Source organism: Vipera ursinii (assembly GCF_947247035.1).
Source record: "Vipera ursinii genome assembly, chromosome: 13".
In the NCBI taxonomy this organism is placed as follows: domain Eukaryota; kingdom Metazoa; phylum Chordata; class Lepidosauria; order Squamata; family Viperidae; genus Vipera; species Vipera ursinii.
This window is the reverse complement of record NC_139526.1, coordinates 14,418,579-14,436,078: the sequence shown is the minus strand read 5'-3', so window position 1 is coordinate 14,436,078 and position 17,500 is coordinate 14,418,579. Positions and strand designations below refer to the sequence as shown.

At 46.7% G+C, this 17,500-nt stretch overlaps 1 protein-coding gene and 1 long non-coding RNA gene across 2 annotated transcripts in view; one reads left to right on the top strand and one right to left on the bottom strand.

Annotated features, from left to right (window-relative positions):
- Positions 1 to 8,119, top strand: part of GPR139 (G protein-coupled receptor 139) — a gene marked incomplete at both ends in the record, with an annotated part of 13,192 nt that extends 5,073 nt beyond the window's left edge. Inside the window, one exon of the mRNA XM_083373199.1 lies at positions 7,185 to 8,119. Within this exon, the coding sequence (XP_083229325.1) occupies positions 7,185 to 8,119 (935 nt within the window). The remainder of the gene's footprint in view (positions 1 to 7,184) is intronic.
- A 2,589-nt stretch (positions 8,120 to 10,708) lies between these two features.
- Positions 10,709 to 17,500, bottom strand: part of LOC310646438 — a 22,337-nt gene continuing 15,545 nt past the window's right edge. Inside the window, exon 2 of the long non-coding RNA XR_014493693.1 lies at positions 10,709 to 10,949. This is a non-coding gene — a long non-coding RNA (uncharacterized lncRNA). The remainder of the gene's footprint in view (positions 10,950 to 17,500) is intronic.

Genomic DNA, 17,500 nt, shown 5'->3' with positions numbered 1-17,500 from the left:
TTCTATGTATATGCCTGCTTATTAGGGCTTTCGCCCCCCCCAAGCGGCATTATTACAAAGTCAGCTTAATTGCCCCCAACAATCTGGGTCCTCATTTTACCTACCTCGGAAGGATGGAAGGCTGAGTCAACCTTGAGCCTGGTGGGATGCGAACCTGCACTAATTGCAGGCGGCTGGTGTTACTTAAGGAGGCATCAGCCCACTGCTCCACCAAGGCTTTAACAACTGCAGTGACCCGCTGAACAATTGTGGCAAAAATTAGTCACAAAATGAAGCAAAAGGCACTTAACAGCTACCTTGCTTAGCAAAATGCAATTAACGTGGGGGCGGGGGGCGGGGGAGAGAGAGAGAGAGGAAGGTATTAATGTTCAAATTTTTCATTTATCCTGGCATTTGGGCAAGGAGAGTAGGCAAAACACTTTTTTGTTTTTTGGCGCTTTGTATCAGCCGGAAAAAGTTATTGCCAGTGCTGTGTTGCTAAACACTTAATCAGTCCATTGTTTCTCCGCTTCTGTAAGGTGAAATATTAAGTCTGTCCTCTTTCCTCCTTCCTCCCTGCCGTCTCTCGCCCGGGAATTCTGTGCCAAGAATTCAAATCAGGTTCTCCCTGAAAGGAGAGAGAAAAGCAACTGGATCCAGCAAGGATCAACAGCTGCTTTCTTCCCAATGATTGGGATTTTGAAATTAATAATAATAATAACAACAACAATAATAATAACATATACACCTAGGATGCTGGCAGCAACCCGTGTCAACCGTTAGTGCCAGTCAATTTGAGTGTTCAGTTGACTTGAGTTTCATGTTTTATGAATAAAAGTTTTATAATGATGATGATGATGATGATAAATAAAGTTGGAAGGGACTTTGGAGGTCATCTAGTCTGACTCCCTGCTCAGGCAGGAAACCCTATGCCGTTTCAGACAAATGACTGTCCAGTCTCTCCTTAAAAACTTCCAGGGTTGGAGCACTCACCGCTTCTGGAGGCAGGTTGTTCCGCTGGTGAATTGTTCTATCAGGAAGTTTCTCCTTAGTTCTAGGTTGCTTCTCTCCTTGATTAGTTTTCATCCCTTGCTTCTCGTCCTGCCTTCAGGCGCTTTGGAGAATAGCTTGACTCCCTCTTCTTTGGGGCAGCCCCTGAGATACTGGGAGACTGCTATCCTGTCCCCTCTCATCCTTCTCTTTGTTAAACTAGACATCCCCAATTCCAACAACCGTTCCTTGTATGTTTGAGCCTCCAGTCCTGGACCAGACCCCCTTAAATGTCTGGCACAGGGAGTTTTCCAAGACATTTCCCCCAGACCAGGGATGTCCAACCTTGTCAACTTTCAAGACCTGTGGCCTTCAACTGCCAGAATTCCCCCAGCCAGAATGGGGAGCTTGCATGTGGCAATCACAAGCCCGTATCGTAGATGCGTGCTGGTTGCCAAGAGCCACAATTTTGATCACACAACTGTGGGGATGCTACAGCAGTCCTAAGCGCAAGGAGTGTTGTGAGTCACTTTTTTCAGGGCCACTGTAAACTGTGGGCAATCATTAAAACAAATGGCTTTAGGTCAAGGACTTAGCTGTGTAAACAAGGGTCCCCCCCCATCTTCCTCTAACGTTTAAACGAAACCCACTCTCTTTTTTTAATTTAAGCCCGTTTGATCTGGGAAAGCTTTGAAGCAGAGAACTGGGTCCCTGATTGCAAAGCTGATTATCTGAACTTTGCCCAAAAGGAAAAGAGTTTTTGGTTCTATTCTTCTGATAGGAGGAGGATTTAAATGCTGCGGCAATTGAACTTTAAAGTCAAAAGGCTAACAGCTGGGTAGAGTTTGGACACGACTTGAGGTCTCAGCTGATCTTATTTAGATTCAAAGGGGTGTCTTCTCGCTTGCTTACATCAGAAATTCCTCTCCAAACTAGATTTCTGAATTTATAGCCCAAGGACAACGAAACAGCTTGTAAAAACAGCGCAAGATGACAGGCTGATGTCAGAGAGGGAGGGGGGGGGGGAGAAAAACAACAACATATTTACCGTGATGGTGGTTGTCTATTTTTGCGATGGAGGGGAAAATGTCATCCCCACTGCTCAGAGGAAGAGGAAGGAAGATTAAAAACTCCAGGGCAAGTGTCCATAAAGAATATGCATTAAAAACACTTAGCATCAGTCAGTAGGATGCCCTGGCAAAAGGGTCGGTTTAATAATTTTCAGAAAGGACAGGAGAATGTGGGGGCAGATGCTCTTTCACTGCCCAAGACAGGGGAATTGTGGCACTGCGTGCATATCTTGGAATGAAGCTGGGAGCACTGAGATATTCCACAGGCAGGAAGCATCAGCTGGCAGTTGGTCTGAAGTCAAGGTCAGCGCCGTGTAACGCATCAGCTGGAAGATTAGCCCTTTGCAGAAAAGCAACGGTGAGAAAGATTTATGACAAAGGAATGGGGTCTTAAAGCAATCAGCCCCAGATATCTATGGGGCCGGATTAATGGACACTAGCTTAATAACTGCAGTGACTCACTTAAGGACACTGGCGAGGAAGGTCGCAACTGGGGCAAAATTCACTTAACCACTGCCTCGCTTACCGACAGAAATGTTTGGCTCAGCTGTGGTCACACACCAAGGACCCAACCTTGCATGTACTGACTCCTTTTTTATCCTTCTGCACGGGGGGGACGATGTTCATTTAGGATATTTGAGGGGTGGGGTGGGGGGGTAGCAGCGTTCTCCAACTGAGGGCCGCCCCCCCCGCGCCGATTCCCATCTCGCCGTTTCCCACTTTTGTCATAAAGAGCTACGTGGACAGAAGTGCCCTCCCGCCGTTCAAATGTGTAGCCCTTTCAGAAAGTCATGTCAAGATTAGCCTCCAAGCAGGAGTCAACTCTCCTAGAAACTCGGGGCGAAAAGATGCCTCCTTTGGTCGAAGATGCAGCCTCATCGTGGATCCTGAAAAAAAATCAATAACTGCTTCGGAGAACAAGGCAGAGAGCCGTGTCTGCCTATGGATCTTGCTACATTAATAGCTAGGAAACTCCTTGGCAGCGGGACAGGCGTTTTTGTGCAGCTAGCCCAGGGTTATCTACACCAGGAACAGAAAACGTGCAGTTCTCCACATCTTGCCGAGCTTCAATTCCCATCAGACCCGAGATGGGACAACAGTTGGCTTGCCGGCTTTGGGCGTTTGCCTCCGGTACGGGCTACTGTATTTGGCCTGCAAACCCCAGAGAACCATTAGGAGGTATCAAACAATTTAGGACATCCTGTCTCTCCCTTGCTGGCCCCTAGTGATTATTCAGATTTTTGCAAGCTCAGTTTTGGTAGCTTTAGAGCAGGGGGTCTTCAAACCTGGCCCTTTGATGACTTGTGGACTTCAGCTCCCAGAATTCCTCAGCCAGCGTGCCTGGCTGAGGAATTCTGGGAGTTGAAGTCCACAGGTCATCAAAGGGCCAAGGTTGAAGACCCCTGCTTTAGTTGTTTCTCAACTTTGGCAACTCTTAAAGTGCCTGGCTGAGGAATTCTGGGAGTTGCAGTCCACACATCTGAGACTTGCCAAGGTTGAGAAACACTGCTGCAGAGTCTCCAAAATATTCAAAGCTTGGGGTGACCTAATGTTTGAAAGGTCAAATAATAATAATAATAATAATAATAATAATAATAATAATAATAATAATAATAATAATAATTATAATAAAAAGCATTGGCCTTTTGAGTAAGGATAAATTGTATTGGAGAAGGGCTCATTTATCTCAAAATGCTTGTACAGAATCTGAACTTTGGACGAAAACAATCCATACATGGATTTGCATCCGGGTGCTACAAACTCTCCTTGTGGCAGTTGCGCTAACACAAAGATAGTAGCTGTCAAAACAAGTTAAACAGAGTCAGACCTCTTTAGTAGCTGGATGGAAGACATCTATAAACATCAAGAGTTGAAAGTTAGGTGTTTTTTTTGGGGGGGGGGTTTCCAATCTACTTCACAGAAGTAGACACTGCTAAGCCACTTCCATATTATTATGGAGAAAACGTTATGGGTCTGTTCAGGTAGACTCAAGAACTTGGCTAAGGTCCAAGCTATTTCCCATTGGAAGACACATCCATAGTATTGTTGAGAGAACTTTATGGATCATGTAGTCTCGAGGACTTAAGTTGGAGTCAAAGGAGTCACTGAAAGCTAGACTTGCAGGTCTAACCTAGTTCCCAGCAGAAGACAAAGGTAAAGCACCTCCATATTGTTGTTGGGAGAACTTTATGGATCATGTAGTCTCGCGGACTTAAGTTGGAGTCAAAGGAGTCACTGAAAGCTAGACTTGCAGGTCTAACCTAGTTCCCAGCAGAAGACAAAGGTAAAGCACCTCCATATTGTTGTTGGGAGAACTTTATGGATCATGTAGTCTCGCGGACTTAAGTTGGAGTCAAAGGAGTCACTGAAAGCTAGACTTGCAGGTCTAACCTAGTTCCCAGCAGAAGACAAAGGTAAAGCACCTCCATATTGTTGTTGGGAGAACTTTATGGATCATGTAGTCTCGCGGACTTAAGTTGGAGTCAAAGGAGTCACTGAAAGCTAGACTTGCAGGTCTAACCTAGTTCGCAGCAGAAGACAAAGGTAAAGCACCTCCATATTGTTGTTGGGAGAACTTTATGGATCATGTAGTCTCGCGGACTTAAGTTGGAGTCAAAGGAGTCACTGAAAGCTAGACTTGCAGGTCTAACCTAGTTCGCAGCAGAAGACAAAGGTAAAGCACCTCCATATTGTTGTTGAGAGAACTTTATGGATCATGTAGTCTTGAGGACTTAAGTTGGAGTCAAAGGAGTCACTGAAAACTAGACTTGCAGGTCTAACCTAGTTCCCAGCAGAAGACAAAGGTAAAGCACCTCCATATTGTTGTTGGGAGGACTTTATGGATCAGGTAGTCTCAAGGACTTAAGTTGAAGTCAAAGGAGTCACTGAAAGCTAGACTTGCAGGTCTTACCTAGTTCCCAGCAGAAGACAAAGGTAAAGCACCTCCATATTGTTGTTGGGAGAACTTTATGGGTCACTTCACGTAATTCTCAAGGATCTCAACTTGACTCAAAGAAGCCCTTTCATCTAACTATGAACCATCATCTTGGCAACCATGCAGTCTGCTCAGGGACCTTATCCCCCTCCTGAGACATCCCCGCTCTAAGGCTTCACCCACCCGTGCTCCACAGTCTGCTTTGAACAAGGCATAGCAGTGGGAACCAAGGCCCCGTGGTGGCTGAGGAACAATCCTCTTCGGCACTTAGCAAAACAGAAATTAACTTGAGAGCTTGAAGATGCAATCCTTAAAAAAAAAAAACCCGACAAAACAAAATGCCAGCAGCATCTTCCCCCACCCCCATGCTGTCACTGTTTGAGCTTCTTCTTCTTCTTCTTCTTCTTCTTCTTCTTCTTCTTCTTCTTCTTCTTCTTCTTCTTCTTCTTCTTCTTCTTCTTCTTCTTCTTCTTCTTCTTCTTCTTCTTCTTCTTCTTCTTCTTCTTCTTCTTCTTCTTCTTCCTGGGAAATCAGGTTTCAGCAAGATGCACTCAGGTTGTTCATAAATATTTGGCAGTTAAGTGGCAAATAATATGCACTTGTATTCGAATGCGCAGCATGCATCCAAGGGAATCATCTTCGTCCTGTCTTTTTGTCCCACCTTTCTCCTCGGTTCTTAGCTAGGGGAATCCATGTCATTACTCTTGATTGGCCTTGGAGAAGAAATCGGCCCCGCTCAAAAGTCGAACGTTAACTGTGCTGCATTCGCTCCACCAAAAAAAAAAAGTAATTACTGAATGCATATGAAATTTCAATACTTGGCAACTCACCCACTCGGTGAACCAAACCTCCGTACTTTGTCAATTAATTAAATAGGTTGATGGTGTAGCAATTGTTGGGAAATGTTTGAATGACTTTGAGCCAGAATGTCTTGCAGCCAGAGTGGAATTAAATCAGGGTCCAGTTAAAGAGAATCAATGATGACCCATATTCTAAAGAGGCATCTCCTCATTTGCACTTGCCTGGTCTATGGTTCCTCAACTTTAGCAACTTTAAGATGCGTGTCTGTAGCAGGGTTTCTTCAAACTTGGCCCTTTGAGGACGTGTGGACTTCAACTCCCAGAATTCCTCAGCCAGGCACGCTGGCTGAGGAATTCTGGGAGTTGAAGTCCACAAGTCATCAAAGGGCCAAGTTTGAAGACCTCTGGTCTATAGAGATTCTCAGTCATCCCGATCATGGTTGTCCCAAAGGTGTTTTTTCAGGAGGAAACTGGACTTTCTCTCGTGTTTTTTTTTAAGATGTTTTGCTTCTTATCCAAGAAGCATCTTCAGTTCTGACTGATTGGTGGGGAGTGGAAAGATTTATATTCCTTGCAGTCATCTGGTGATTAGCGCTTTGAAGATTGGCTGTTTAGGCCACTTGTGGATTTATCTGGGCCCTCAGGGTCACCCCGAATCAGAGTGCAAACGGATCTGGGACCTCCTTGGATCTGCTGAAAGGACTGGGCTGTAAACAGGAGAGAGATGGTGTCGTATCCCTCCCGCTCTGTTGAGAAAAGGGCTCTTCAATTTTAAGATAGATGGTCTCTTTTAACTCTCTTTCAAGCAGTGGTCCTCCTTGTCCAGAATGTGAACTTTGCTGTCTTCAAAAGAGTCGCCGTCATCTTTCAAATGCAGATGGACTGCTGAATCTTGTCCCAGAATTCCCCAGCCAGCATGCCGGGAGTTGAAGTCCACACGTCTTAAACGGTGGGGTCCTTGGTGCTCTCTGATCTTGGTTGTTTTCTTGCGGACATTTTATGACCCAACTAGGTAACATCATCAGTAGGAGAGGGATTTGCTGTCTGTTTGTATACAAGTTGTTTGTCTTGTCAGAGTTAGTTGGGAGTGTTCTTCAGGGTTCCTTGTTATTTACAGTTTGACGGTTTGTCTGAATTCGTAGTTCCCTGACTGGGGTGTTGTTTACAGCTTGATTCTTGGATTATTTTTCCAACATTAACCCCCATTTTCAGTTGATGTTGATTACATTTTCATTGCTATTCTCAGAAACCCAAATAAGGTGCGTTAAATGTATTCTAGTTTTCTTTTAAAATGCTCTTAAGTAGCTCCAATTGTCGCTTTTGGCTCTTGGGGCCTAATAGTAATTGCTAATCTTCTAAAGTTAACATCATTTTTCTCTCTCTCTCTCTCTTTTCTCTCTCCTGTTACAGCTAACATTTTGACGGTAATCATTCTGTCACAGCTGGTGGCTCGGCGTCAAAAGTCCTCCTATAACTACCTTTTAGCTCTTGCGGTGGCTGATTTGCTAGTCCTTTTCTTCATCGTCTTTGTCGACTTCCTATTGGAAGACTTCATCTTGAAGAAAAAGATGCCTGAAGTCCTGGACAAAATTATTGAGGTGTTAGAGTTCTCCTCCATCCACACTTCCATCTGGATTACTGTCCCTCTCACCATCGACCGATACATTGCCGTCTGCCATCCCCTCAAATACCACATGGTCTCCTATCCAGCTCGCACCCGCAAAGTCATTGTGAGTGTTTATATTATTTGCTTTCTAACCAGCATCCCATACTACTGGTGGCCGAACATCTGGAAGGAAGACTACACAAGTACTCTTGTTCACCACGTCCTCATCTGGATCCACTGCTTCACCATCTACTTGGTCCCCTGCTCCATCTTCTTCATCCTGAACTCCATCATCGTTTACAAGCTACGGCAGAAGTGCAACTTCCGCCTGCGAGGCTATTCCACTGGGAAAACCACCGCCATCTTGTTTACCATCACCTCCATTTTCGCCATCCTCTGGGCCCCGAGGATTATCATGATCCTTTACCACCTGTATGTCTCCCCAATCAACAACAGCTGGTCTGTCCACATTGTCTCTGATGTGGCCAACATGCTTGCCTTGCTCAACACTGCCATCAACTTCTTCCTGTACTGTTTCATCAGCAAGCGGTTCCGCTCAATGGCGGCTGTGACGCTGAAGGCGTTCTTCCGGTGCCAGAAGCAACCCATTCAGTTCTATACAAACCATAACTTTTCAATCACTAGCAGCCCGTGGATATCCCCGGCCAACTCCCACTGCATCAAAATGCTTGTCTACCAGTATGATAGGAATGGGAAGCCTATAAAGATCTCTCCGTGACAGACCCATGATGGATGGTCCATGGAAGCACATTCTTTTCAAGCTGTTCCATCGATGGCATGGAAGAGCCGGGGGATAAATCGCTGCAAATAGCAGCCATTGGATTTTGTTCCTCTCCGCGCGTCAGAAGGTAAATGGTCTACAATCGTTTATAGGCGCGTTTGACACCTGCAGGAGAACAAAGGAGAGGCAGAAAGCTTCCCGGCTTCATCTCTTGCAAGGCTTAATCAATAGCCTTGGATCAAAAGACCCTACAGGACTGAGAGACGTTCGTTTACTCGTGTCAGACTTTGGGTGAAAGGCATAGAGCGCAACTTTCAATTGAGCGTCACCCTATCCTCCTACCCAACACTTCAGCAGACGTAGAAATCTGAATATTTATATATCTTGTAGACTTTGACGGAGACTTTGATGGATTTTAAGTTGACGCTTGCCCCCTTCCCAGTTTTGGTTGGTTGTTTTTTTCATTCTGGCATGGAATCTTATGAGCTGGACGTTTGGACCCTACATCAAGGAAGTTAGCCATCTTTAGAATATTTGTATGGTGCACAGACTAATTTTTGGAGGTTTCCTGGGAAGAACTGCTCATACGTAGAAGGATGGGCATCACTTTCTCTCTTGGTTGTTGTTCCCCCCCCCCATCTTGGCTTGGAAACCGATATAATGGATGGTGGGAACACTGAGTCAATAAGACAGCCATCCTTAGAATATTTGTACGGTCTATCAGCTGATCATTGCAACTTCATCGGAAGAAGGATTAATGCTTAGAAGCACTCACTTTCTTAACAGTAGCATGTGAAAAAACATAAAAACTCTTGGGTCTTACCCTATTTACATTCTGAGCAATGTCCAAGACAGATTTAAAAACGAAAGGATTTTTTTTTCTGAGCAGAGGATAAGAACAATCATATTTATTATTTCTACACATTTTTGTTTTGCTTAGCTTTTTTAAAAAAAAATCAACAACAAAAAAAATAACTATCGCTCAGTAGCCCTGCCAGGCATTTTGTTCCTTTAAGGCACCCAAGTCATTGGTGATTTTGATGGACTCCATGACGTTCTCAAGAGTTAGTCAAAGTTTTCAAGGGTGAGTTAGGGCTGATCTGCATACATTGGAAATGGCCGAGAATGTATACACAATGGGATACAATGGGTTTGTGTGTGTTTCCGTGTTTGGGAATTCAAGTATTTAACTATTCACCTTCACAAACATAGGCGCACACACACACACACACACACAAATCTGTTTATGGAAATGGCTTCTTAAGAGTCCTTTTAGTATCCCATCACTGAGATTCTGTTAGTTGGATAAAAAAAGACTTCCAATCGCCGTTAAGAAGTCTTCACGAAGATCGCAAGTTGTGGGGATAAGCTGAAGAAAGTGCATCCTCGGTGACACCAAAGTTGCTGAGTATTTGTAAAATGCAGAGGAAAATCCGTGCCAAGTCTCTTGTCCCCGAAGAATTATTTTGGACTCTTTAATGCCTGGCTTAGAAAACATGAAAAAATAATATTCGGGATGACACGCACCACCTTTTATATGGTGGGGTCTTGGGGAAATAGTGATTGCTGGAGGCCATCACTATTTTAGTGCATGTTTCCAAATCAAGTTATCTATTATCCGTCCAGATCCGCAATTTAGAACTTTTAGGAATAGCACAGGGAGGCCTTGAATTACGACCACAATTAGGAGTGAATTTCCATTGCTAGGCAAGGTGAGTCATGCCCAGTTTGATGATCTTTGATGGCCGTGGCCCCCAACTTTTTGGGAACCAGGGACCGGCTCCATGGAAGAGAGGTTTTCCTACGGACCGGTGGAGGACGTGGTTTCGCGTCCTGCAGATGGGGGTTTCACTTGTCTGCATGGACCGATTTCCGGCATGCCGCGGTCTGCTGCTGATCCACAGATCAGGGGTTGGGCCCCCCTCTGTTTTACGGCAATTAAGCCATTCAGTATCTAAGAAATTAAGTAATTTAAGAGCACACACACACACACCTTTCTGGACAGAATTATGTCCGTTTGAATAGGAAAGGGCGTTATTGGTTGAGTTGATGCTGGCTTCTAGAAGTATAAAATCGTAGAAACAGTTGGGAAACCAACCAACCAACCAACCAACCAACCAACCAACCGATCCCGAGGCAGAAACTCTCAGATAGTCAGCTCTGTAAAATTCTGCACGGGGTTGCTAGCGTTGGGAGAGATACAAAAATAAAAATAAACATAAAAATGTGCTATTGATCCCAGTTAATTAATTAGAGGCTTTTGAGGAACAGTGTCTTCTCCCCTTTAGCTTCTTGCAAGCAGCTGTGTGCAGCTGTTTAGGTATAGGCATGTACCAGATAGCACGGTCGCTCGCCGATGGTTCCTCACACATATACACAGACATGCCAGCATGAGATGGTTTCTTAACACTTCTTAACGTTTTTCTTTCCAAATAAAACAGCCTTGGTTCCTCTGCCCTGAAAAATCTCATTAAAAAGAAAATCGAAGCATGAAAGAAAAATATGTTTCTTTTCTTTTTTTTTCTTCCTTTCCTTGACTGGCTTAGCTTCATAAAGGGAAAGTCGCACGGAATGACACCCTTCCTGTTTTGAACAGAAAAAAAGCAACAGGTTGCTTTGAACAGAAAACCCTTTCACGGCGCACGATTGAATAAAATGAGCGACGGGAGGCGCGATCTGGTTTTTTCTGTAAAACTGTCACTTTTGTTGGGGCTAAACCACCGCTCGCATCAGGGATGGTCTCAGCACGGAGCAGAAGAGCGCAGTTCAACGCTGTCCAGCTTTGGCAGCCAATTTCCGATGACGGCAATCATTTTAAATGTCCGACCTGGTTAAAAGAAAACAAACACACAAACACAAATGAAATATTAAAAAAAAGACACTTCAGAACAAACAGAATTATAGGTTGCGTTATGGAAGCAGGAGGTCAGGCAGCCGAACAATACCAACCCAACTAAAAAAAATCCCTGAGCTAATTGTGATATGATTGACAACTTTGCCATCTATCCACTCATTTGGAAGTAACGGGGGAGCCAGTTTAGTTTAGTCTTGAGTTCTAGTCCCTTCTTAGCCACGAAGGCCAGCAGCTAGGAGACCATGGGCCAGTCAGTCACCCTCTTCTTAGCCCAGCCTACCTCGCAGGGCTGTTGTTAGACGTGTTTGCTGCCTTGTGTGATTCGTAAGAATAATAAAGGCGGGATAGAACTAAATAAAACAGCGTCGTAATGCCCTGAAAATGTGACTTGACCCCTTAACTCTGGGTTGGCCCTTTCCTCAAAAAGAGTTTCTCTGTTTCCTTTCTTCGCGTTTTAAGCCTCACGTTAAATCCCACCCAAGAAGGCCAGCTTAGCAAACGCCGCCAGTTAAATAATAATCAAGCTATTAGCTCTCTGAGCCTGGATTTGGGGGCTCAGCCACTGTAACAAAAGCAATTAATATGATTACTTCCCAGGGTAAAAAAAAAGAAAAAAAAGAAAAAGAAAGAATGAGTCTTCCAGGCCTCAGGAACGCAGAGAGATCGGGAATCCATTTGCGATGAGATGGCTTCAAATCCACCGGGCACGCATATTTTAAAAGTATTCAAGAAATGCTGAAGCTACGGAGAATGACGGTGTCGTTCGTATTTGTTGTCGGGTTTTTTTTTTTTTCCCCAAGACGTTGAGCCAAACTTCCACTGTGCTTTTTACAGAGGGAAGAGTTTTGTGTTTTTTTTTTTTCTTTAAAAACAAAACCAAAAAAAGACTAACTGCCTTGAAGAAAGAGGCTTCCGTTTTTCTGCTTTATTCTGGGGGTGAGCGTGTGAGAATTTCTCCCGAGTTTTCTCTCCGGCGTGCTTTTGAGCCTGCCCGATTGTTTAGAGCTGGCCGAAGGTGGCGACGTTTTTCTCGGACGCTTTTGGTCCCTCTTTCTAGGGCAGTGGTGGCGAACCTACGGCACGGGTGCCAGAGGCGGCACTCAAGAGCCCTCCCTTGTGGGCACCCGCGCCGTGCCTCAGAGGTGGCAACCGTCCCTCTTCAACCGGCCGAAACCCCCCCACAGGTGTCCCTCCCCACGAGCGACATTGAGGCGGCCACACCCACCTTGGCCACACCCGCCCAATCTTCCACGACCACCCCAGCCACACCCACCCAGTAGGCCACGCCCGCCTGGCACCCGGCAATACATAAGTGGGTTTTGGGTTGCAGTTTGGGCACTCGGTCTCTAAAAGGATCGCCGTCACTGGTCTAGGGGTTCCCTGCTTGCCAATCGGGGGGCGGGGGGAGAAACAATAAAAGAAAATGAGAAAAGAAAATGAAATCAATGCTAGTTCTCTTCCGACCTCTTCCTGAGACCGTCGGGAAGCGCGAGAAGCTGGGGAGGCCGGTGCTCTTGCCTTCCCCGCGGGATCGGGGGTGGTTCGCTTCCTCTACCGTCCCCTTCCCTTATTCCTTGGTGGAGCAGTGGGCTAATGCCTCCTTATGTAACACCAGCCGCCTGCAATTAGTGCAGGTTCGAGTCCCACCAGGCTCAAGGTTGACTCAGCCTTCCATCCTTCCCAGGTAGGTAAAATGAGGACCCAGATTGTTGGGGGCAATAAGCTGACTTTGTAATAATGCCGCTTGGGGTGTGTGTGTGAAAGCCCTAACAAGCAGGCATATACATAGAATGAAGGCTACTGCTAAGCTTGTAAGCCGCCCTGAGTCTTCGGAGAAGGGCGGGATATAAATGGAATTAAAATAAATAAAATAAATAAAATATTCCTTTTGTGCTACGCCCTTTTGAGCGTTAAGTGTGACAGCCGGAGCAACAGCTTTAACAGGAAGTAAGGGCTCTGGACCTGTCTTGGCTAAACACGGGGAGGATGAAGATGCAATCGTGTTAAAATAAAGAGAGAGAGAGAGAAGGGTGTTTGTTTTTTGTTTTTTGGCTTCCTGGAATCACCTCCTCTCCTAGGTTAAAACAGCTGCCGTTCTCCAGCCCCCCCACCCCACCCCCCACTTTTTTTTTTTAAGACCACAAAAGACGGCCTCAATTTTTCCCAGCTGCCTGAAAGAGGCAGGGCTGCTTACAGTCATAATAACATAATAGCTCTGAGCAAGGCTCTCTAATTCATCCCTGGGGTGTGTGTAGGCTCTCTCTCTCTCACTCTCTCTCTCTCTCTCTCTCTCTCTCTCTCTCTCTCTCTCTGTGTGTGTGTGTGTGTGTGTGTGTGTGTGTGTGTGTCTGGAATGCCTCCTCTTCGGCCTCCCCCTGCTGCGAATCGGTTGGTTTTCCAAAGGAAGCGTCCCACCAACTCCCTTACCCTTATGGCAGCGCCGAAGGCCTCAATCCCCCAAATTAATCTGTGTAATTGCAATAAGCGCTGAGTTTAAGCAGACACCCCAGAGATCGACCACGTGGTTTGCTGCTCTTGTTGTTTGATCTGTTTGGCGCGCGCGCGCATAACCGCGCACCCTGCATTTTCATGGGAAATGGCCCCCTCTTATGTGCCTGTTCTTCCATCTCCTCCCCCTCACTTCAAAGAAATAAAAAACGAAGAACAGGAATGCAGGGAAAGGAGAAAAAGAGATCCACTGGATCACTCCCAGCTAGCCAGTCTTCTGTCTTACCACGTGACACACCAGATGCATTGAAGGAGGCCACAACTACAGGCGGTTCCTGACTCACAACCAATTGTGACCGTTGGAAGTTACGACGACACTGGAAAAAGGGCACCTGTGACGGTTTTCCCACACTTAAGGACCGTTGCAGCCTCCGCCAGGGTCACGTGGCCAAAATTCGGGCCCTTGGCAACCGGTTCACGTTTATGACGGTTGCGGTGTCCCGGGGTCATGTGATTCCCCCTCTTGCGACCTTCTGGCAAGCAAAGATTCACTTCGCAACTTAGCAACCAGAGCGATTCGCTTACCCGCCGGGGCAAGAAAGGCCCTCCCATGGAGCAAAACTCACTTAGCAACATTAAATTTTGGCCCCGGGGGTGGTTGTAATTCGAGGACTACTGGGAGGAGATCATATCAGCTTGTCTCCCTCTGAACTACGGCTCCCGGGCGCCTGGAATAAAGATTGGCTGTGGTTCAAGCAGCATATGGAATACCTAGAGGCTGGTTTCCAAAAGGCACCTGCTAGCCCCATAGATGGGGAAGAAATGGAGGTAGTGACAGATTTTATTTTCCTGGGCTCCAAGATCACTGCAGATGGGGACTGTAGCCAAGAAATTAAAAGACGCTTGCTCCTGGGGAGGAAAGCCATGGCAAATCTAGACAGCACACTAAAAAGCAGAGACATCACCCTGCCAACAAAAGTGCGTATAGTCAAGGCTACGGTCTTCCCAGTTGCAATGTATGGCAGTGAAAGTTGGACCGTAAGAAAGGCTGAGCGCCAAAGAATTGAGGCCTTTGAACTCTGGTGCTGGAGAAGACTCCTGCGAGTCCCTTGGACTGCAAGGCGATCAAACCGGTCAGTCCTAGAGGAGATCAACCCTGACTGCTCTTTAGAAGGCCAGATCCTGAAGCTGAAACTCAAATCCTTTGGCCACCTAATGAGAAGGAAGGACTCACTGGAGAAGAGCCTAATGCTGGGAAAGGTTGAGGGCAAGAGAAGAAGGGGACGACAGAGAAGGAGGTGGCTGGATGGAGTCACTGAAGCAGGAGGCGTGAGCTTAAATGGACTCCAGAAGATGGTAGAGGACAGGAAGGCCTGGAGGAACGTTGTCCATGGGGTCGCGATGGGACGGACACGACTTCGCAACTAACAACAACAACAACAGCCACGGGAGGGCAGCTGGAAAGAAGCCAAGCAACGTGGCTTAAAGCAGGGGTCCCCAACTCCCCCGGTCCGTGTACCGGTCCGCGGCATGCCAGCAACCGGTCCGCACAAGCAAGCAAAGCCCCATCCGCGGGATGCAGGCAGCACACGAAACCACGCATTCTCCGGTCCGCGGGGAAAAACCTCTCTCCACGGAACCGGTCCCTGATGTGGCCAAAAGGTTGGGGACCTCTGGCTTCAAGGCAAAAAAGGATTTCTGGGAGTTGTAGTCCCGGTATATCTTCAGAAGGTTGGATTGGAGGAGAGCCCTGTGGAAGAGCCAACGGGCCCAAGAAGGATGAATGTGGGAATTGGCTGGATTTGTTCTCTGAGGCGACCTGTTGCCAAGCGGTCAAGGAAAGAAGCCGTGCGGTTGAGTCCTGTTCAAAACAGGCCGTGGCGGTTGCAATTCATGGCAAAGGCGGCTGGCTGGCGCAGGCCTCCCCCCCCCTCTCGACCTACGTGACTGTGGTCCTATCGCTCCTGTCAGGACCATGTCTGTTCCCCCTTAAACTGGGGGCATTAAAAAGCCATCCATTTTTCCTTGATGCGCTGTCACTGATTAGGAATTTAATTACCACCATACACAAGGAGAGCTTTTAATTTCTCCTGCCTTGTGGGAACCCGACCGAGGCTCTGCAGCAGATATTTGCGTGCGCTAGGGGTTCGTGGTGAGGCAATAAGATATCTTTGCCCAGGAGAACTGCACGGGCCGATCACTGGGTGGGCTTTTGTGTGTTTGTGAGGGGGGGCCAGGACTACACTTCCCAGCAGCCTCAAGAAGCAAGGGCCACAGTGAAGGATGCTGGGAGCCGAGGGGTGCTCGATGTTCTCTGGGCTTGGTTGTTTCCTTGCAGTCGTTGCGTTACCTAAACTAGGAAACATCATCAGGGCTAGCCTTCCCTGGAGTCCTCCATTTACAACGGCTCATTTAGTGACCGTTCAAAGTTACAACAGCACTGGGGGAAAAAGTGACTTAGGAGCATTTTTCACACCCTTACCATCGTCGCAGCATCTCCGGGGGTCACATGATCTAAATTTAGATGTTTGGGGCAACTGACTCCTATTTATGACGATTGCCGCGTCCCGGGATCACGTGATCCCCTTTTGCGACCTTCTGACCAGCAAAGTCGATGGGAGAAGCCAGATTCACTTGAGACACCCGTGTTTCTAACATAAGAGCTGCAGCGCTTCGCTTAGCGACGGTAGCCGGAGAGGTCGTCAAGTCGGGCAAAATTCACTTAACGGCTATCCCATTTAACAATTTAGAAATGTTGGGCTCGGGACTCAATGGTGGCCGTAAGTGGAGGACTGCCTGTAAAGTTCACGCGGCTAAGAACCACTGAGCCAGGTTGCAACCTCTCATCCACGCGGTGTTCTTCAAGAAGACTCATTCTGCATTCACCTCAGCCTTCCTCCTTTTATCTGTAGATAAGGATCACTTCTGACCAGCTTGGAACCACTCATGAGGCTATTAGAGTTTGCTTCAGGGACTTCTCCAAGGTTATCAAGTTCCTGTTAAATGTCTGAAGAATCGACTGGCTTATTTTCTTTCCCCTTATTCATCTTATAATAATAATAAATTTGGAAGGGACCTTGTAGGTCATCTAGTTCAACCCCCTGCTCAGGCAGGAAACCCTACACCATTTCAGACAAGTAGCTGTCCAGTCTCTTCTTAAAAACTTCCAGTGTTGGAGCATTCACGACTTCTGGAGGCAGGTTGTTCCACTGGTTAATTGTTCCCACTGCCAGGAAATTTCTCCTTAGTTCTAGGTTGCTTTTCTCCTTGGTTAGTTTCCGTCCGTTGATTCTTCTCCTGCCTTCAGGGGCTTTGGAGAATAGCTTGACTCCCTCTTCTTTGGGGCAGCCCTTTAGAACACAGAACAGAATAACATAGTTGGAAGGGACCTTGGAGGTCTTCTAGTCCAACCCCCTGCTCAAGCAGGAGACCCTTTGCCATTCTGGACAAACGGCTGTTCAATCTATTCTTAAAAACCTCCAGTAATGGAGGACCCACAACTTCTGGTGGCAAGTGGTTCCGCTGGTTGATTGTTCTAACTGTCAGGAAGTTTCTCCTTAGTTCTAGGTTGCTCCTCTCCTTGATGAGTTTCCATCCGTTGCTTCTTGTCCTGCCTTCAGGCCCTTTGGAGAATAGCTTGACTCCCTCTTCTTTGGGGCAGCCCCTGAGATACTGGAAGACTGCTATCATGTCAACCCTTGTCCTTCTCTTCATTAAACTAGACCTACCCAATTCCAGCAACTGTTCCTTGTATGTTTTAGCCTCCAGTCCTCTTAACCAAGTCCTCTTAACCAAGTCCACTCCACCCGGAATGGAAGCGATAGCAGACGAGGAAATAATGAGTAAACTGAGCCTAGGTGAAGAGAAGCAGAGGGGAGAAGGATTTCAACTCACGAGAAGAGTTTCTGCTTTAATTATTATTGGCCACGCTTCCATCAAAATTAGCCGAACTTTCGCATTTGTCGAGTTGTCCCCTGGCACGTTGTCCCCTTCTGAGTTGCAGCCACCTTGCCCTGATGCTTTGCCAGGCACGAGTGAAATTTGCACACAGCCTTTGCACACGCTTCATCTTGGTG